The sequence below is a fragment of the Vanellus vanellus genome (genome assembly GCF_965231255.1).
Source record: "Vanellus vanellus genome assembly, contig: HAP1_SCAFFOLD_70, whole genome shotgun sequence".
Lineage (NCBI taxonomy): Eukaryota > Metazoa > Chordata > Aves > Charadriiformes > Charadriidae > Vanellus > Vanellus vanellus.
In genome coordinates this window covers 71,742-92,519 of record NW_028128467.1, presented here as the reverse complement: position 1 = coordinate 92,519, position 20,778 = coordinate 71,742, and the positions used below count along the sequence as shown (strand labels likewise).

General features: G+C 50.1%; 2 protein-coding genes across 2 annotated transcripts; one reads left to right on the top strand and one right to left on the bottom strand.

Annotated features, from left to right (window-relative positions):
• Positions 1-4,355: 4,355 nt before the first annotated feature.
• On the bottom strand, positions 4,356-5,288 carry LOC309684389 (olfactory receptor 6E1-like; the record flags this gene model as incomplete). Its single annotated transcript, XM_082500313.1, has 1 exon — positions 4,356-5,288. The coding sequence occupies one exon, from the start codon at positions 5,286-5,288 to the stop codon at positions 4,356-4,358; it is 933 nt and encodes a 310-aa protein (XP_082356439.1).
• Positions 5,289-7,041: 1,753 nt separating this feature from the next.
• On the top strand, positions 7,042-13,598 carry LOC309684421 (olfactory receptor 5AP2-like; the record flags this gene model as incomplete). The annotated part of the gene is made up of 2 exons (XM_082500342.1): positions 7,042-7,101; positions 12,720-13,598. 2 exons carry the CDS (start codon positions 7,042-7,044, stop codon positions 13,596-13,598), a joined length of 939 nt encoding a protein of 312 aa, XP_082356468.1.
• Positions 13,599-20,778: the final 7,180 nt, after the last annotated feature.

Below are 20,778 nucleotides of genomic sequence, written 5' to 3'. Positions count from 1 at the left end.
GGAACACTGTTGGCTCACATTCAGCCGGCTGTCCACCAACACCCCCAGGTCCTTTTCTGCCGGGCAGCTTTCCAGACACACCGCCCCCATCCTGTAGTGCTGCATGGGGTTGTTGTGACCCAAGTGCAGGACCCAGCACTTGGCCTTGTTGAACCTCACACCATTGGCCTTGGCCCATCAGTCCACTCTGTCCAGATCCCTCTGCAGAGCCAACCTACCCTCAAGCAGATCAACACGCCCACCTAGTTTAATGTCATCTGCGAACTTACTGAGGGTGCATTCGATCCCCTCATCCAGATCATTGATAAAGATATTAAAGAGAACCGGCCCCAGCACCAAGCCCTGGGATACAACACTTGTGACCAGACACCAACTGGATTGAACTCCATTCACCACCACTCTCTGGGCACGGCCATCCAGATGGTTTTTTACCCAGCGAAGAGTACACCTGTCCAGGCCATGAGCAGCCAGTTTCTCCAGGAAAATGCTGTGGGAAACGGGGTCAAAAGCTTTGCTACAATCCAGGTAGATAACATCCACAGCTTTTCCCTCATCCACTAAGTGGGTCACCTTGTCATAGAAGGAGATGAGGTTTGTCAGGCATGACCTGCCTTTCACAAACCCATGCTGACTGGGCCTGATCACCCTATTCTCCTGCATGTGCCATGTAATGGCCCTGAGGATGATCTGTTCCATGACCTTCCCAGGCACCGAGGTCAGACTGACCAGCCTGTAGTTCCCTGGATCCTCCTTCCTGCCCTTCTCGTGGATGGTTGTCACGTTTGCCAACCTCCAGTCAGCTGGGACCTCCCTGGTTAGCCAGGACTTCTCATAAATGATGCAAAGTGGGCTGGTGAGCACTTCCGCCAGCTCCCTCAGTACCCTCAGGTGGATCCCATCCAGCCCCATAGATTTGTGTACCTCCAGGTGCTGAAGCAGGTCCCTCACCATTTCCCCTTGGATTACAGGGGCTTCATTCTGCTCCCCATCCCTGTCTTCCATCTCAAGGGTCTGGGCACTTAGAGAACAACTGGTTCTACTGCTGAAGACTGAGGCAAAGATGGCATAAAGTACCTCAGCCTTTTCCTCATCCTTGGTCACTCTGTTACCGGTCCCATCTACCAGAGGACAGAGCTTATCCTCCGTTTTCTTTTTATTGCTAATACATTTATAGAACCTGTTTTTGTTGCCCTTGACAACAGAAGCCAGGTTTAGTTCTAGCTGGGCTTTGGTCCTTCTAATTTTCTCCCTACATAGCCTCACTACCTCTTTGTAGTCCTCATGAGTGGCCTGCCCTTCCAAGGCCATAAATCCTCTTTTTCTCCCTAGGTTGCAACCCTAGCTCCCCGTTCAGCCAGGCCAGTCTTTTTCCCCGATGGTTTGTCTTTTGGCACAGGAGGACAGCCTGCTCCTGTGCCTTTAAGACTTCCTTCTTGAAAAACATGAAGGCTTCCTGGGCTCCTTTGCCCTGGAGGACTGCCTCCCAGGGGACTTTGTCAACCAGGCTCCTGAAACCCCCAAGTCTGCCCTCCGGAAGTCCAGGGTAGCAGTTCTGCTGACAAGTACGATAGATGGGACTCCTCGTTTTGAACTACAGAAATTCAACGGACCTCTTAAAGGAATAGTTCATTGCTTTAGAGAATTATATTTTTGCGTGTGTGTGTATATATACATTAGAAGACAAATATAACAGTAATTTGAGTGAGACTGCACTTTTACAGGACTCTAGTGTCTGAATTTGTGACTATATTTACTTTATAGCCAGCTGTGGTGTGTGGGTTTCGAGGTCTCAGCGTTTTCGAGCTCGCCCGGTGCGGGGACCTCAGGAGGGAGACCTCAGCACTCGACCCAAGCTGCCACCACGGTTATTTCATACCATGAGCGTCGTCACATTCAATATAGATTAGAAAGTTTGCTGCAAAGTTCATTCTCTCCCTTGATGGCTGCCATCCTGAGAACTTCTTCCCCAGTGCCAGATCCCCCAGCCCTCCCCCTCTTCCCGAAGCCGTAGCGCTCACCGTGTCCCACATTTACTGTCCACTGCTGGGAGTGCACAGCTTCCGACTGATATCGTTGGCTGAGTGTAGTCTTTGTATATTTTGTGTTGGTATCTGGATCCGTATTGGTTCTTTGGTGTTAGTAATGTAAATTATCCAATCTTTGTCTATTAAATCTGTTGACATTTCCACCCATGTGTTTGCTTGTTTTTTGCCTGATTCCCCTTCCTGGGTGGGCAGGGGTCATGGGGTGACAGAGTGATTGTCTAAAGGACCATAAATTGTGAGGGGTTTCTCAAACCATAACACAGGCACAACTTTATGGTGAGGCTCTGGACGTGGTTTCTTCTACCCTGTTGCTCGGGGAAGCCGGGAGGTGGTGTGCGGTTTTCCTACACTCAGCCTTGCTCACCCTCAGACCCCACCACCCCCAGGAAGAGCCCTGAGCCACCAGTGAGGGGCAGGACCTGCCTTCCCAGGGCCTGGGGGTCAGGGTCTGGCCTTTCTGCTGCATCAACCAAGCCAAGGGGTTTCCTCAGCATTACAGCCACCTGCACAGTGCCTTTGCCTACCTGCAGTCACAGCCTCCAGCTATCTCCTCTAACGAGCCCATGGGGAGGCTTTGGCAGTAACGACCCTCAGTGGGGCCAATCAAGGCTTCAAGGTACTTTGCTTCTGACTTGGACTTCTGGAGCACTTTGTTCAGTCTCCTCTCAGTGTCTGAGGTTTATGGAGTCAGGGTCAAATACACCATAGGGCTCATTAAGGTACAGAAAGTCCTAATGAGCTATTTCTTTCCCTGTCATTTGCTTCAAGTCTTCAATAGAGCTAATTGGAGTTGTTTCATACTGTAATTTAGAAAGAAGATTTTAAAGAGAACCTAATAGAAAATATTTTTTAAATTTATTTCAAAGGGTTTTTTTATTAACAGTTCAGTTAGAGAAGAGGCGATAGAAGCAGTCAGCAGTTGATATTGATGCAGAGAGTATCCTCAGGAGGTCTGGACAGCCAGGAAAAGCAGTCCCCTGAGGTCTGAGACTGTATGGACAGCTTTGCTCCTCACCTCCCTGTCCTCCCCATCCCTGTCATTGGCCAACTGGGATTTGCATCACTTTTCCTTACCTCAGACTTCTCCCCTGAAGTCTGCAGCTGGGTGTTACAGCTCCATTGCACCATCTCCCTCCTGCGCTCCTCAGAGACCTGGCTGCACCCAGGCGCAGGAGGAGTTTTCCTCTTTGCAAGCAGAGAAAAGTAAAGCATGATCAAGTTTGATAAACAATAAAACACCCTCTGCAACCAGATGCTCAGGACAAGCTGCTTCTAATGAGGTTGCTTTGCTACAAGGGATGATCTTATCAGAAATGCTTTAGATGGACACGTACAAAAAGAGAGATATAAACGTAGTTACAGACTTGGCTAAAGGAGATAATTAGACAACTGAAAGACAGGCAAACTTGTAACTCCCTAAAGCTCAAAGCAGCAGCTGGATAGGTGACAGGAATCTGAATGACCAAAGAGGAAGGGCAGGAGAAAAGTGGAGTGCAATAGAAAAGGCTTTTGTCGAGACAGTCTGCATCTGAAAAGCTGACTTTAGAAATGGTCATTGTATATAAACAGGTGATACAGGTCTGAAAGATGAGGGAAATTAAAACCACTTTATTAACAGGCAGAATAGTGGCAATGAAGTCACAGGGGAAGATCTATACTTCTGTGGAATATCATCTTTGAAAGGTCATTGGATTTGTAGAGGTCTCTTGTGAGAGAGGACAATCAAGTGTTGGACCCACCTTTGAAGGAGGCCAAAAGTGCAGCTCAGGGAACTACTGGCCCAGAAAGCCAACCACATCCTGGGCTGCATCAAAAGGAGCGTACCCATAATGTGTCCTACAGCCCTAGGCAACAATCCCCGTAGTCCAAATGGTGATCCAGAGAGCTGCTCTCTGTGATTCTTCTTGATGGGTTTCACACCTGGGGCTGATGGCTGTTCCAGGGCAGCCCTGGAAGGAGCTGAGCTGAGATGTTCGTTCCTCAGGAGTCTGTAATTGGGGTTTCCATCTGCCACTGTGCCTCTGTGCTCTTCTTGATTTCTGGAGATGGGCTCTTGATGAGCTGGTGGCTCTGCTGTGGTGGGTTGGGGAGCAGGACATTAAGTGAGTTACACCCCTGACATTGCTTGTGCCTTCTTCAGTTGCAGATGAGCTTCTTATCACTCAACCTAAAACAATCCAATGAGAACATAAATCTCCTGAGACATCTGCGTTTGGAGGTTATATGCATATTCATTGGTATTATTTAACATAGGAGAGCAGATCATTGGAGTTGCTGTCCAGAAAGGCATCGTGATTGAGGGAAAAGCTATCATGTTGCACGGGCAATGGCTTCATTCAGGGCCAGTATCACAGCCTTGTTTCTAAGACTGTAGATGAATGGATTTAAGAATGGGTATAGGACAGTGTTCAGCAAAGCTACCATTCTGTTTGCCTCCAAGGAAACATCTCCTGAAGGATGCACATAGAGAGCAATGCAGCTCCCGTATACGATGGCCAAGGTGGTGAGATGGGAAGAACATGTAGCAAAGGCTTTTTTCCTGCCGGAGGCTGCTGGGAGGTGTAGAATACAGGAAAGGATGCCTATGTAAAACGCCAGAGTTAAACATAAGGAACTGAGAACAACAAACGATAATAAAACCGAGTCTATTTTCCAAATCAGGCTGGTGTCAGAGCAGGACAATTTGAATAAGGGGGAGTTGTCACAAAAAAAATGATGGATCTTGTTTGAGCCACAGAAAGTCAGCTTGTAGAGGAGGACCGGACGGTAAGTCAAGAGTGTGATGCCCATGACCCAAGCAGCAAGAACCAGGTGGACGCAGAGCTGAGGCTTCACGATGGCAGTGTAACGCAAAGGCTGGCAGATGGCAACATAGCGGTCAAAGGACATGACAACAAGTAGAACAAACTCTGTACAGCCCAGGGCAAAATAGAAATACGATTGGGCAAAGCAGCTGCTTAGTGAGATTGTTCTCCTACCAGAACCCAGGATCACAAACAATTTGATGCTCGTGGAGGACATAAACCAGATTTCCAGGAAGGACAGGTTGCTGATGAAAAAGTACATGGGGGTTTGCAGGCGGTGATCCACACACACGAGGAAAATGATGGTTGTGTTCCCCATCACTGTTGTCAGGTATATGAGCAGAAGGACCAGAGAGAGAAATAGCTGTAGTCTTTGATCAAGCCCCGAGAAACCCTCGAGGATGAACTCAGTAACTGCAGTTTCATTTTCTGGTCCCATGCTGAATTTCAGTTCATCCTGCCGAGGCAGGAACACGGCACAAAGCCAAGTGTGATAATTTCATGGTCTGGATGACAAGGTCTATCCTTCCTCTTCTACGCCTTTCCTTTCCTGCAGTCTTCCTATAGAACACAGAGATAGTCCTCCAAGCATTTCTCACACCCTGGCTTTTATGTTTTACATTTCAGTTAGAGTCCCCAGAGTATTTGTCATCTTCTTTCTACCTTTTTCAAACACTCACAAAGGGTTCTTTCTGCAGAACAGAAGATTTTAAAGGGGCTTTTAGCCATTTCAGCCCATTCCTGGGAAATTCCAAATTCTCTCAGACCTATTGCAAACATCTGTCATACCTATGTGCCAAACTCATCTCTTCTATTGCACAAATGCTAAACCATCAAATCAAATCAAATCAAATCAAATCAAATCAAATCAAATCAAATCAAATCAAATGTGTATGTTGAAAGCTATTTTTTGTACTTTTCAGTACTTGCCTTTTTGGGCTAGGAATCCCTGAGGATTTGTTGATTTCAAACCAAGTAATATCAAGCACCTCTTTTGTAATCCCCTGCTCTCTTCCACAGATTCTGGCTCTCTGTTTCTTCAGGAAAGGGGGAGGGGCTGGAATAGGGACCACATAGAACTTGTCTTCTTCAGTATTCTAAATAATGATTGAAATTTACCATGGTTCCACACACTCTGTCACACGGTCTCCTCTGATATTCGTCTGGGCCGAAATGCAGTGGTTTCCAAACAGCGGCTCATTGCTATTACTACCAAATGTCCTGACCTAAATGCAGGGCAAGAGAAGAGTGTCTGGAAGAGATTTGTAATCTTTCTTTGGCATGCCAGTTATGGGTTGGGAGGACCCAGCCTCTAGCATTTTCTTGTGTCTCCATTGACTGTAGAGGGAGCCTTGGGGAAACAAGTTCTCATAGGCACCTGCAACGAAGTACATGAAACTCATTATTCAAGTCTCAAATCTCTGACTCATTAAATTAGTGGGTTTTCTTTTTTTACATCAAAATACACATCTAACAGAAGGAAGCACAAGAAAAAATAGCGCATTAAAGACTGATGTTTTTCCCTTCATCTTTGCATTTGCTTTTAGACATAGAAAGAAGCAGAGCAGATGACCCCCCAAATTAGGATGATTCAAAATGGAAGGGGAGGAGAGGGAGGGGAGGAGATGGTGGGTTTGAAGCAGGGATGCAAAGCTTCTCCATAGCCTGTGTTGTCCCTGCAGGCTCTGTCCCAGGGCAGAATGGGTAGCACTCACCCAAGGAGTAAAATGGGAAGTTCAGTATAGGGCGGTGCCCCATGCTTGCATGGGCATTTGAGCTTGGGGCTCAGGCTTGTCTTAGAACCCAATCGCCCGCCTTGTTCTTTGCCTCTAGTCTGGCACAGGGGAATTTCTGCACTGGCTGTGCCTGGAAAACTTTCTGAGGTTAAACCACTGGCTGTATGCGGCTCAGGCTCAGTCACCTACAGCAGGATGAGCATAGTGAGTCAGTGAATCAGAGGTCACAGTCCCAGTTTCCATTTTCTGGGTCAGTTCAAACACCCAAAGGGTTGTGTGTTCTTATTCTGTTGGGTGACACCTAAATTATCTGAAAATAAGAGGAGAGAGCAATGCTCATGTTTCATAGTAGCTGGAGCCCACGCGGGCTGCTCCCGACAAAGGGACAATGCCGCAGAAGAAAGTCTCTACACTGGGCACAGAGGGTCCGATGGCATACAAGTAGGTGGGTTGAGCATGGACAGAGATGTCATTCCCCAGCAGCTAAAGATGAGCATGGAGCACAACCAGGAGTTCGTAAGGACAGAGTAGTATGAGGGGTTGCAAATGGCACTGCAGCAAAGGAAACACATCACAACACATAGGTTAAACTCAGCTGGGCCCAGGAAGACAGAGGAGAAGGTCTGTGACTTGTAAGCAGCACAGAGACTGCCAAACATGTTAGGGGAATGACCAAAGTGAACCAAATGGCCAAGAAGGACAAGATGCTGAGAAAGGGATCCATGGGGGTGTGGTACTAGCAGCAGAGTCAAATGACGGCAATGGTGACTGCATTCCCCGTGACAGGGAGCAGATAAATCACCAGCAGCGGTGTGAAAAGGACTTTCCACTCTGGAATGACTGGAAAGGTCTTCAGGAAAGATGTGGTATGGTTGTGAGGATCCATTTCAGTACCCAGTCAGTTGAATGCGTGACAAGGGTAACTAATACCATGTTGTGTTTTTGACCCTTCCTTCCCTTTTCTTGGGGTTCCTCTTCCTTCTTGAAATGGGAGACCAGAACTGCCCTCTGTAAGGATTCTGCTTTTCTCTGTGTTTTTACCCAATGGCATGAGACAAATATTGATCCAGCCCACTTGTCTTCAGACTCAGGAAATGCCTCTCCAGCCTTGCTGGCTTGCATGGGTATTCTGGACTGCCAGCTAGGAACTGATATTTCTGGCAAAAGCTGTATGAATTCTGTTACATTTCTCATGGTGGTGTAGCTGGGCATCAAGCCTGTGCAAGTGTGCAGCCAGAGCACTTCAGTCATTAATCCCCTGGGTGGTCCAGGGACCCTCCCAACTCATCATCTACATCGGCAAGAGGAGACACTGGTCTGAGAGAGGGGATTGACATGGAACCAAAGGATTGAGTTGAGTCACCCCCTTCAAAATTAACCAGCTCCAAAATGAGCCAAAATGAGTCACCTTCAAAATTAACTGCTGGACTTGGCAGTGTTAGGTTAACAGTTGGACTCGATGATCTTAAAGGCTTTTTCCAACCTCAATCACTCTATGATTCTATGATCATTTCAGAAGCATCTCTTCTACAGACCCACGCAGCCATTGCAAAAGTCTCCTTACAATTTCCCTTTAAGCCCTCCCTTGACTAGGATGCCTACAGCACCATAATCCGTGTATTGCTATATCTATACTGAAATCGGGACTCTTGGATAAGTCCCTGTTGTGTGTAGCCCTGGAAAACTCCTTTTGAGTGTAAAGGAAAACAGAACCAGCAGGAAAGTGGTTTGGCAACAAAATAGGAAAACAGAGCAAAGGGGGAAAAAGGAGTGTGAGTGGAAACAGGTTTCTAGTCAGCAGGCTTCTCTGATGGAGCCCTGCAGTAGCCTGTGTCCCGTGTTCTCCTTGGAGCCGATTTCCAACTACCTTCTGTGCGGGCGCATCCTCTGTTCTTAGTGGGCATGTGTGAATGGCAGTGAACTTCAAGCTGGAATCACCGGTGAGGAGGATACGAGGTCTGTCTTCCAGCAACTGGAGCAGGGCCTGCAGGACTCCAATGCCTGGGTGCAGGCAATGAGGAGACCATGAAGACCAGCGTCCAGGAACTGGATAGAACCAGTGACTAAGGCAGACCTGGGTCTTCTCCTAGAGAGACTCATGGGCTGGAGAAGGCTGACTGGCTCTCTCCTGCCCTCTGCACAAGGCTCACAGGGCCCTGCTGACCATAGACCTCAACGTTGCAAGAGCTGAGGAACTCCTGGAGGAACAGCATGGTACAACTTGGCAAAATGGGCTCTCCAGACTGTACCTGCACAGGTTGATCAGGACACACTTCTTCAGCTGCCACCAGCCTCAGGTAGGCACCAGTGAGGACCCTCAGCTCCCTTCAGTCAGGGGAGCAGTGTCTGGAAGCAAGCTGTCTTGTAGAGGAAAAAGGTGGCCAGGGTGTCTGGGAGTCACTATCAGAACCCAAGTGGGAAAGGAAAAATGCTCTTGTTTTTGACAGAAAAGCTCCCCTGGAGTCAAAGCGTGGGTCAGACCTTAACTAGAGCCAAGAGTGAACGTAAATATCATCCAGGAAAAAATTCCTTCAGGTGCACTGGCTCAAACCACATCACTCACAGAATCCCAGGATCACACCGGTAGGGTTTTGGAGGTGGTCTCTGGAGATTGTCTTGTCCCACCCACCTGCTAAACCCCCCTTCAGCTAGTGTGCCTGAAGGGTGGTGGGATCTGCCAAGGGAGGGCTGCTCATCGGCCCCTCGTCCCCCCGCTCTGGCCTCACACACATCGAACGCCACCAACAGCTGGGGCACATCTGGAGCAAGGCTTCATGTGTGATCAGAGATGGATCTGCAGAGACCCCCACCAGGAAGAGCTGCAACCTTACAGTTACAAAAGGACTCTGCTTTTGAAGAAACCATTAGCCTTGGTAACTACATGGTTCCATTCTTATGATGCAGGTGGATGGAGACCTCTCTTATGAAGAGAGGCTGAGAGAGTTGGGGTTCTTCAGTCTGCAGAAGAGAAGGCTCCAGGGAGACCTTACAGTGGCCTTCCAGTACTTAAAGGGGGCCTACAAGAAAGCTGGAGAGGGACTTTTTACAAGGGCATGTAGTGATAGGACGAGGGGGAATGGCTTCAAACTGGAAAAGAGGAGATTTAGATTGGATATGGGAAAAGAAATTCTTCACTCTGAGGGTGGTGAGACACTGGCACAGGTTGCCCAGAGAAGCTGTGGCTGTTCCATCCCTTGAGGTGTTCAAGGCCAGGCTGGATGGGGCTTTGAGCAACCTGGACTGGTGGAAGGTGCCCATAGCAGGGGGTTGGAACAAGATGATTTTTAAGGTCCCTTCCAACTCTAACCATCCTAGGAGTCTATGATTCTATAACCTGAAACGGGAGATTCTGACCTGGAACAGGAAGAACATCAGACAGACAGACACTGGAACAAGTTGTCCAGGCAGGCTATGGAATGTCTACTCTTTGAAGTTTTCAAGACCCTACTGGGACACAGCCCTGACCACCAAGTCTGACTCCACTGGAGACAATGCTCTGTGCAGTTGCTACCCTAAATGATGTCTCAGGGTCTTTCTCTCCCTTTGCACTCAGAGGAGAGACCTGAGGGGTCCACCTGTCATGAGGAGCAAGTCAGCAGAGCTTAACCTAAGTCAGCTCCCTTAACCTAAAGCTGGAGCCAAGCAGAACCCTGTGCACCATTCCTCTAGGAGGGTGGAGTCCTAACTGTCACTCTAGATCAGCAGCTGAGCTCACTTTAGTCCCCAGCAAGTGAAGCACCCTGGCCTCTGGGGAAGGTTTGGGTTTCCTCTCTCCTTAAAGGGCAGAGCCTGGCACCCCTGTGAGGGACTTATTCTGTCCCACATTTCCAGTCTCCTTAGCTTGGAGGAAATCACTCCTCCCTCCCCAACAACCATTCGTGGAGTCTAGAAGGACAAGATGTGAGGAGCATCTCATTACAGTTCTGCTCCATGAGCTGGAAGAGATCACGGCTCATTCCCCAGCTCGTTTCCCCGCCTCCAAAGAGCACAGAGGTCCAAGGGAGGGCCGCTCAGGGCTTTCATCCCCCCGGGGCTTCACTTGCACAGGGCTCACTTTCTGTGACACAGAGAGTTGAGCTGCAGCAGGAACCTTCAGGAGCCTCTTCTATAAACCTGGGAGGCACTGCAGAGAAGGGGATATTCAGGTGCTGCTGAAGACTCTCAGAAGGAGATGGTGACAGGTGAGTGCAAGGACAGAGCAGCGACTAAGCCATGGGTCAGGGTCTGCAGGCAGAATTGGAAAGGGGAGGGTGGAATGGGGAAGAGGCAGGAGATAGCCCCCGACCTTGCCTTTCATGCTCCATTCCCCTCAGAGGAAGGGCTGTGACATCCTGCTGGGGACTACAGGTAGGTGCTGTGTTTGCTGAGGTGGGTATCATTAATGTGCCAGTGGCTCTTTGCACAGCGGCCACTAGGAAGTGGGGCCATGTGTCTTGGTACAGCCCTGTCCTGCACGTTTTCTTATTCCAGCTCACTCTTTCCTCTGGATACCCTCCCTGGGTCTTTGACACCACTGAACAGATACAGGCAGCGTGGTTGTCAGTGCAGAGACAGAGCTGCGGGGCATCAGCTGATGGGCACTCGGACACCTCCGTGGACATGAAGAGGTTGGAGAGGAGGGTATGGGGCCAGCGTGCCAACACACGTCCTTTAATGTCTCAACTCTTATTCTCTCTCTGTCTCTTTCTCCATCTTGCTTGTGTCTTAGGGCTTCACCTCAATGCCTCAGCTCTCTCACAGCTGTCTCTCAGCCATCCGCATGGGGTGTGATTTACTGAGAGCACCGACTCTGGGGTACCCTCCCCATGGAAGCACCTTGTGGAACAATGCATCCCAGTGTAGGTGCACTGAATCACTGAGTCAAAGGGCTCCTCCATCCCAGGAACTCTCTGGGCTCTCCAGGTGCCTGCCTTGGCCATCTCCAACTCTCTGTCAAATGTGTGAAGTTTGAGGCAGAGCATCATCAGAGACAGTATTTTGTCTGACCCGAGTGTTATGGAAGCCCGGAGAGGTGGTGTGGGCTTTCTCTTTCAGCCACAGGCGTTCCCTGGGCAGGCAATCAGGTGTGTATCAGGCATTTACTGGAAACCTGTGCTTCATAAGGATCCTGCACCGCCTCAGCCCCCACTCACCCCCAGGACACTCTTGTGTCTTCATTGCAGTGCTGAACAGGGAGCCCTGAGCACTCAGATGGCAATGCTGAGGTCCAGGTGCTGCGCTGCTGCAGGGAGGCAGCCCAAATGCACCCAGAAATGTAAGGTGAGGAGGAAGAGATGTCCAGCAAATGATCGTCACCCCTGTCCTTTTTGCCTCCTCCTTGTGCAACATCGCTTTTCCTCATTTGGCTTAGAACCTCAGGTACCTCTTCTCTGGAATCCCGTTTTCCCCACCCTTCTCTCCCAAGTTCATATCTGCCTGTGAGTCTCCTGTCTAACAGACCCTTTGCAGTGCCTTCAGCTACCAAGCTAGTAAGTCCTGGACACTCTTGGTCAGTGGAAAGAGATGGACTGTCCAGGGACAGAATTGCGTCATCAGAAAGCAAATGTTTCAGGGAGTTGAGACCTCTAGCCCTCTTCGGTGTCCATTCTTCCTCAGTGGAAAGAAGCTGTCTATGGCACGATGCGTTCCCCTAAAGGCTTTTTTGCATGATGGAGTTTTCCTCTCTGGCCCGTCTTTCTGTTGCTTGAAATTTGGCTAAAACCTATGCTGGGTACTCCTGGCAATAACTTCACGCATCACAATCTAATATGATCAAATGAACATTCTCTTTCATTCCACAGAAATAGGCACCTCGATGCGGCAACTCACCTCTCTAATCAGAGGAGATTCTTCAAAGAAGAGCAGTTTGGCCCTCTCAAAGAACCTTTTCTTGCCCTTTCGCCAGGAATAGTGCCCCTAAACCAAGTCGGAATTCAGTCAAATGGGGGAAAACCTCCATGTTGTCTCTGGCAGTGACTTCTTCCCAGTTCATTTTCACAAAAAACACAGAAACGCATGCCCTTCCCCAGGTTCCCTTCCTGCCTCATGGGGAAAAGAAGGTCCTACAGCACCTCATGGAGAAAGAAGAATGGGACAACCAGACCTCACCAGTGGTGTTCCTCCTGCTGGGATTGAGTAACGTCCCCAAGCTTCAGGTGCCTCTCTTCATCCTCTCTCTCATGATCTACATGGTGACCATGTTTGGCAACATCCTCGTTGTTGTGCTGGTGGTGGCACATCGGCATCTTCACACTCCCATGTACTTCTTCCTGGGGAACTTATCCAGTGTAGAAATCTGCTATACCTCCACTATCCTGCCCAGGCTGCTGGCCAGCTTCCTAACCAGGGACAGAACCATTTCTGCTCAAGGCTGCATGACGCAGTTCTTTTTCTTTGGCTGTTTTGCAGGTGCTGAGTGCTACCTGCTGGCCACCATGTCCTATGATCGGTACTTGGCCATATGTCAACCCCTGCTCTATGCAAGCCTCATGAACTGGAAGCTCTGTCTCCAGCTGGTGGCTGGGTCCTGGCTAGCAGGATTACTGATGTCTACCATAGTCACTGGACAATTTTCCAAGTTACACTTCTGTGGTCCCAATGCAATTGATCACTTCTTCTGTGATTTTGCCCCGTTGCTAGAGCTCGCTTGCAGTGACACCACCGTGCTTAGACTGGTGACTTTCATAATCTGTTTTCTGGATGTAGTCGTCCCGTTTGTAGTCACTTTGGTATCCTACATCTGCATCATAGCTGCGATCCTGAGGATCCCCACCACCATGGGGAGGCAGAAGGCCTTCTCCACCTGCTCCTCTCACCTCATGGTGGTCACTGTTTTCTATGGCACCCTCGTCGTTGTCTATATGATACCCAGGACAGCCTCACTGAGGCAGCTCAATCAAGTGCTCTCCTTTTTCTACACCATCCTCACGCCCATGGTCAATCCTCTCCTCTACAGCCTGCGGAACAGGGAGGTCAAGGGGGCTCTAGGAAATGCACTCAGAAAAACTGTGGCCTGCGTCGAGAGCTCATACTAGTTGAGATCCACCAGGAAGACACAGGTTGTGGGTCTCCTTTGACCAAGCATGGACAATTCCTAAGTGCATATTTTGTGTCCCAGGTCCATCTTTAGAAGTGCAGAATCTGTGGACTGGTTGTGGAATGAGAAGTGGGAGAGATGAATTTGTGTCTTAAAGAAATACAGGTCTGGTGTTGAAGAGTGTCAAATCTTCCCTGGCTTGCTTCCTTCTTTAAAGTAAACACGATTGTGATCCTGCAGGTGGGAGCTGTGAAATGCCACACCTGCCCAGGAGTGGGAGAAAACTTACGCTAAACATTCTGTTTCCTCTTCCGTTACCCAGCCAAGCTGAGGGCTGCCATTCTTGCATGCCTGGGACTCCTCAGGGCACCTCCCTATTGGCAGTGAGAAGTGGGCAGCTGAATCAAGCCCCGCTAGTGGACACGTCTAAATTCCAGTAGATGCATGCCAGCCCTCGTGTTCTCTGGGCTTCCTAGCAGAGGACAACTGTGAAAGCTAGTCTGACAGGGTCACACACCTCCCCCCGCCAACTCCACCCCCCCTCCCCCCCCGAAAAGAAAAACCAAGATCCATCTTCAGAAGAAAGGCAAACAAACTGGGTCTTGGCTTCCCAATGTTTGAACACAGCAATCATCATTTTCCCCCTTCTTTCCTCCTCCTAATCTGCCTCCCCCTCTCCGACCCTCCTCTCCCAATGTCTTTACTTTTTTGTTTCCCACTGGCTGACTGAGGTATGGCAAACTCAGTCCTCCTGTTTTCTTCTTTCTTGCCTGAGAGAACAAGGTCAGCTCCTGAGGCATGTCTGAGTACAGACACCCCCAGCAGCGGGCATGCCCCATTTCCTGCCCTGAGGCACGCACACAAGATGGAAATGTCTCCATCATCCCTGATTTGCGCAAGGGCCTTCGGCCCTGACATACTGCCACAACACACTTATTCCTCCTCCAAGCACAGATGAAAATTCCTTCCCACTTCCAGGCTCAAATCACAGTTGCAAGAATTTGCTGCCCTTCAGAAGAGGCCTTGAGCTTCTTGGATCTTCTTGGTGCTCATGGCAATGTTCTTGGCTGCCTCCAGGGTTGATGGGCTTCTTGTCTATAGCAAGGACATTATGACAAACTTTTAGGAAATGTTTGCTTTTCTGTCATTCCGACATGTAGAAAGAGTAGACATAGAAAAGAGTGAAATACACGGAAATGGATGCTGAGCTAAGGGACAGTAAGAACCAGGTGAGATACCCCCATAGCTGTGGCTTCCTGGCAAGAAGCCCATCCTGCAAAGGGGCTCCAGCCTCTGCCGCTCTGGAGTGGGGAATCAGCAGTGTCCATGCCACCTGAGGACTCAAACAGTGACTTTTGAAAGACCACCCTTCCTCTGAACTGCTTTGGATTTGTTCTTGAGGATGGGGTATCACGGCTCACGCTGCAAATACTGATTTCACTGGCACTGCCCAGAGCGGCTGTCCAAGATGCAAACTGCTGCATTTAGATTTAGGCAGATTAATGTTTGTGGGTGACTTTGGATTGTTTTTTTGTGATTGGTGGGGCTTTTGCTTGTTTAGTTTTGGGGGAGGGTGTTACTTTTTTTAGATACTGATAGGGAACTCACACAACCGCCTGAAGCATTGTTGGAGGATTACTGACAGAAGGCCCAGCATTTCTTGCATCTCAAGACATGAGATGCCAGAGGCCAAGGGAAAGATGGTTTGGGCATTACCTTGGGATTTGGGGAACAGATACTTGCTCCCCTCTCGCAGCACCCTGCTCTCCTCAGTGAGGGCTGTGAGAAACTCTGCCAACCAGGTCTGAACTCACATTTGTCTCAGGTAACTTATGTCTAACTGCAGCCAATGTGGTCCAGCCAGCTCAGGATTTGAGTTTCCATTGGAGGACAAATCATTTCAATTCACACTTCTTTTCCATCTTCACTCTGACACTGAATGTTGTGTGACACAACTGTCCTGGCTCTCCGGGCAGGATGGGCAAAAGTTTGATACCTGAACGGGAACTTTTGCCCTTGCTGGAAATAGGAACGCAGCAGGCTCGAGCCAAGAGACCCAAGAAACAAAACTTCCCATAGGGCCAACTAATGAAAACGTGCCACAGGCTGTGGGACCTTCTCTTTACTGACAGAGAATTAGTGAGTCTGGAAAATACAGCTTCACCTATTTTTCCCTTTCTTTGTAACTTGGCTCTCAGAATTTATGTAGAATAGAATCATGGAATCATAGAATCATGGAATCATAGAATCATAAAATCATGGAATCGTTTAGGTTGGAAGGGACCTTTAGGATCATCAACTCCAACTGTTAACCAGGTCCACCACTAAACCATGTCCCTCAGCACCACCCCTACATGTCTTTTCAATACCTCCAGGGATGGTGACTCAACCCCTTCCCGGGTAGCCTGGTCCGATGCTTGATAACCCTCTCAGTCAAGACGTTTTTCCTAACGTCTAATCTAAATCTCCCCCAGTGCAACTCAAGCCCAATTCCTCTTGTCATATCGTTTGTTACTTGGTAGAAGAGACCAAGCCCCACCTGGCTTTCAGGTAGTTGTAGAGAGCAATAAGGTCTCCCCTCAGCGTCCTTTTCTCCAGGTTAAAAACACCCAGTTCCTTCAGACACTTTGAATCTGCTTTGCCACTTTGAAACTGTCTCTGAAAAACTAGCTCAGGATACGTTTTTTATATTTGATTGAGCCCCAATTAATGTGCTGCATTTAAGTGAGTTTCCATACCTGGAGCAGCTTTGCACAATGTCTGCTCAAAGAGGAGAAATAGCTCAGCCTGCAGTTGGAAATGGGTGAAGCTGGGGGCAATAAATGTGTTGCTTCAGATAATATTTGGTACGCATAAAATACAAAAAGGTTGTGAAGGTGAATGGGCAGGAAAGAAACGGAAAACTGGTCACCCAGTGGAGCTCTGCAAGAGGAGGATGGAGCTGTACATAACATGAGGCCATGCAAGTGGGATCAGCATGAAGAGAAGACAACTTTTGTAGGGAAGATGTTGCAAGGGAGTACCTTGACACCTTGACTTCGCCCAACTGCAAAACAGAGTTTGGGCATAGGGCAGAAGTGACGGGCAGAGGTGTCCTGTGCTGAAAGGACTTCTCTGAGAGAAGGCTTGTGGGATTTTAGTTGGAGAGATTTGAGGCAGTCCTTTCAAGATCTAAGGTGGCTGAGCTTTGGAAAGAAGGAAGAATCAGAATGCATCTCAAGGATAGTTTGGAATTAGTTGTACTATCTTTTCTCTCTCCTATAATGTAAAGATTACAATAGTGTCCTTAAGTCATCCATGCTCCACATCTTTGTTCCCTCCTTTTATGAAGAGAGGGAGGTGGAATAGGGGAGTAGTTTCTCAGGCCAACGGATAGATCCCAGGTTAGTGAAAGGGCACAAAGGCAGGCAAATCGGTGATCACACCAGAAGATTACCTGCGTTTCCATTCTCGGAAGTCCGAGCTGTGCAGCAGAGAGCTCAGAGCTGCCTTCATCTGCCCCGCATTCCAGCATGGAAAATGAAACTAATCTAGTCCAAAGGTTGGGTTTGATTCTCTTCACATCCTAAAGCACCACATGGGGCCGGAGACAGGCAGGACACTGAAAGAGGAATCACACTTCCCCACTTCCCTGGACAAAATCTTAGGTGCTTGTGGGAATCTCAGGAGGCATGGCATACCGATTTCTGGGTTCAACGAGCTGGTCAAATGCCTTGTCCCCGTGTCTGTAATGGTGGCTTCGATGTTGGGCTCTCGTGTGCAGAGTCTGCACAGGGACGCTGCTGTTTCTTGAGCAACCTGCTTGACCTCAGAACTAGCCCTGCTTGGAACTAAAGGTCGAAGTAGAGACCCACTGATCACAGGACAGTTCCACCCTGAATTGTCCCATGAGCATCTGCTGTAGCCACTCTCACATCCAGGCTCAGGGAAGGGCTGTAGGGAAAGGGTCTGTTGGGGTCTCTGGTCCAGCCTCCCACCAAAGGGTGGGAAATCGCCAACCTCAGACTCTGGTCAGCTGTGACTGTGGAGCTGAAACCTGAAAACCTCCAAACATGGAGATCAAAGATCCTCTGGGAGGGTCCCGCTGCGGTGCAGCACCACCCTCCTACTCAGTTTTCACTCTTATGTCCTCCAGGTCATTATAAACATTTCAAACAGGGCATATTACGATATCGACCCCTGCAGAACCCTACTGGAGAGATACCTCCAGGCACAGTACCATGCAGGAACCACGTGCCTCCAAGCCCAGCAGTTCAGCTGTTTTTTTACCCACCTGCTTATCTACCCATGCAGATTCTACTGTCCTCAGTTAGAAACAAGGTGGGGGTGATGCTGAATGCCCTTCTGACTTCCCAGTAAAAGTTACCGCTCTCTCTGCCCAGCAATCCTGTCCTTTCAGCACAGAAAGCAAAGAGGATGGCCAGGTGCGATCTGCTTTGGGTAAAACCCGTCACCTTCTGTTTCAAACACACAGAAAAAGGCCCTGAGTGGACATGCTCTGGGGCACAGCCTTCAGCTCCCCTGCTAATCCTTTGGGGCATGCACTTTTTGGGCGCTGCCAGTGAGCAGACAATACCCCCAGTCTCCGTGATCTTCCAAATCACAGAGTTACCACTGTGACACTGGCTGCCCCCTCAGCTCCCTCAGCTTCTGCCCCTCCTGTCCATAGACTGGTAAGGATTGTGTTTGCTCGAGGACTTGACCCCAGCCGTTGCTGGTGGTTCTCCTGCAGGTTCCATCCTTGAGCCCGAGGCCTGGGAGACCTTGCTGGGGCAGACTGAGGCAAAAAGGACATGGGGTATTTCAGATCTATCAGCACCAGTTCTTATGAAACTCAGCAGTGGCCACGCAGTGGCTTTGTTTCTCCTTGAACTGTTCCTGAAGGAGTAAACACTCATTCTGGTGCCCTTGAATTGCCTTTCGGGGTTAGATTGAATTGTGCTCTGGACTATAGCAGAGCTTGGAGGAGGCTGTCCTTGAAGACCAGCTGGAATGAGCTCTGCCACCATGTCACAGCTCTGTCTACCACAGGAACGGCTCCAGCTCGTCCTTTCTGTGCCCCTGGCTGAGATCATTGCTGCACGTTTGTGCTGAAGCCCCCCAGCTGTGGCACCAGGCAAGCGGTGACTTGCCATAAGGAATCCTGGTGTGCAAAGCCCTGTGTGTGCTATTGATGGGACAAGAAGAGGGGTTACTCATGGCCAGCTCTTCTTCTGCTGGGAGAAAGGACACAGCTGGAAGTAAGTATCTCTGCCCAGCTGAGGGAGGGAACATCAGGGATTGCATCAGGCTGTTTTCCAGCGGGTTCCCCTGGAGCCCCAGGGACACCTCCAGGGAGCCCAGAGGGGACAGAGAGAGTGCCACCGTGGGCTGGTCCTCTGCTGCTGAGCTGGGCCGGTCTGCTGGGACGGAGGGAGCTCCTGGCAAGCGGGCAGCGCTGCAGAGAGACAGCTCTGCCCAGGAGCAGCTCCTCTGCACAGCGCAGCAGGGCTGAGGGCACTGCCTGCAGGCAGCGAGGGCAGAGCAGAGTGTTCACCAGGGGAGGCATCTCCACAGCCCTCGGCACAGTAAGTCTCTGGCTGCGGGGCAGTGCAGCTGCAGCTCCTGGCACCATCTACAGCTGGCACCTTCCATGGCTGGGGCAAAGGAGAAGGACGTGCTCCAGAGCAGGGCTTCCCTGCCCCACCATCAGAGGCACAGGGCACGATGGCTGCCTGCTCCTGGGGACGTCTGCAGGAGGTGACACTGGGTGTGCAGGCAGGGGTGGGCAGAGCTGTCCTTGCCAGCAGGGTCCCTGCACCCCGGGGGCTGTGTGCCGGGGCAGGGGCTCTGCCGTCTGCTAGGGTATGCTCTCAGCCTGCCCGGGGAGCTCCCACGGCACTGTGGGGAGAAGCTGTGGGTGGAAGGAGTGACCGCCAGTGAGGCAGATTACTTCTGCTTTTGCAAGGGAACTGCAGGGTTGAGGACTGGTCCCAGCTCCAGATCACCCCAAGGACATTTTCAGAGGGTTCTTTTGAAAAACAATGTCAAGGAACTATTCACCTGCAAGGGAACAAGTCTATGCTGTGAGTTTTCTCCTCTTGGTTGGCTGGATGGGCAGGGAGAGATGGGAATGGATTTCTCCACCGTGCACAAGGTTCTGAGACCCCATTTGTTGATAGGACTTGTCTGAGGTTCTCGTTAACCCCTGCACACGAAGATGTCCCTGGGCAGTGCCCTGATGCCAGGAGGGGTCTGCAGGGCAGAGCTGTGCACGCAGCAGGCGGAATGGGGTCTGTGAGCATGAAGAGGGAGGAGATATGGGGACAGAGAAACAGGTCCTGGCCAAGACAAGCTCCAGGTAAGAGAGTCATGGGCAGGGAGGAAGAGAGCCGGGCTCCCAGAAATGCTGTGGGAAGGGGGATACAGGCATCTCCCTGCCCTCCCCGACAGTGCAGATGCCTTCCCTGGAGCAACCCCTGGTCCCCTCGCTCACACAGCAGAGCCTCTGCCCTTCGTGTCATGCGGGTTTGGTCATGAGTTGCCTTTCCAGCAACCTGACCACCACAGAGGAGATTTGCTCAAGTGTCCGACTGTGTCTCCCTCACCTGCCTGCCCTGGCAGAGGTACTTTGGCATTCCCTCTTCTCCCGTCTGCCCTTGTTCTTACTGTTACACTCCCTGGTTGGGGGGACTAAGGATTGAAGCGCAGCTGAGACACCAACACTGCACGTACTTTCGTGCACGTATGTCCATGGAGGAAAAGCAGCCAACTTGCATCCTGTCTGCCTTTGGCGCTCTGGGAATCACAGTGTATGCGGCTGGAAATGACCTGATCGTGCCTTCAGGATGAGCAAATTTAAGATAAGTGATTCCTTCTTTAAGGGGTCCTGCTGGGCTGCAGGCTGCCCTCCAGAAGGACACAGTTCTCCCACGGCATCTCTGTGTTATCTAGCAGTCCCACAGAGAAGACATCGTGGTGCTAAAGCCATGGAAACGCTGCTGGGCAGCTGTCTGTGGGCAGCTGTAATGAGCCCTCTGTGTCCCTGGCTGGGAGGGCAGAGCTGAGGTCTTCCTCAGGTACGATTAGAGGGGCTGAGGGCTTTAGAGAGATGCACTTGGAAGGCGCATTCCTCTGCTCTCACCAGTGCCACAGAATCGTAGACTCCTAGAATGGTGTGGTTGGAAGGGGCCTTTACG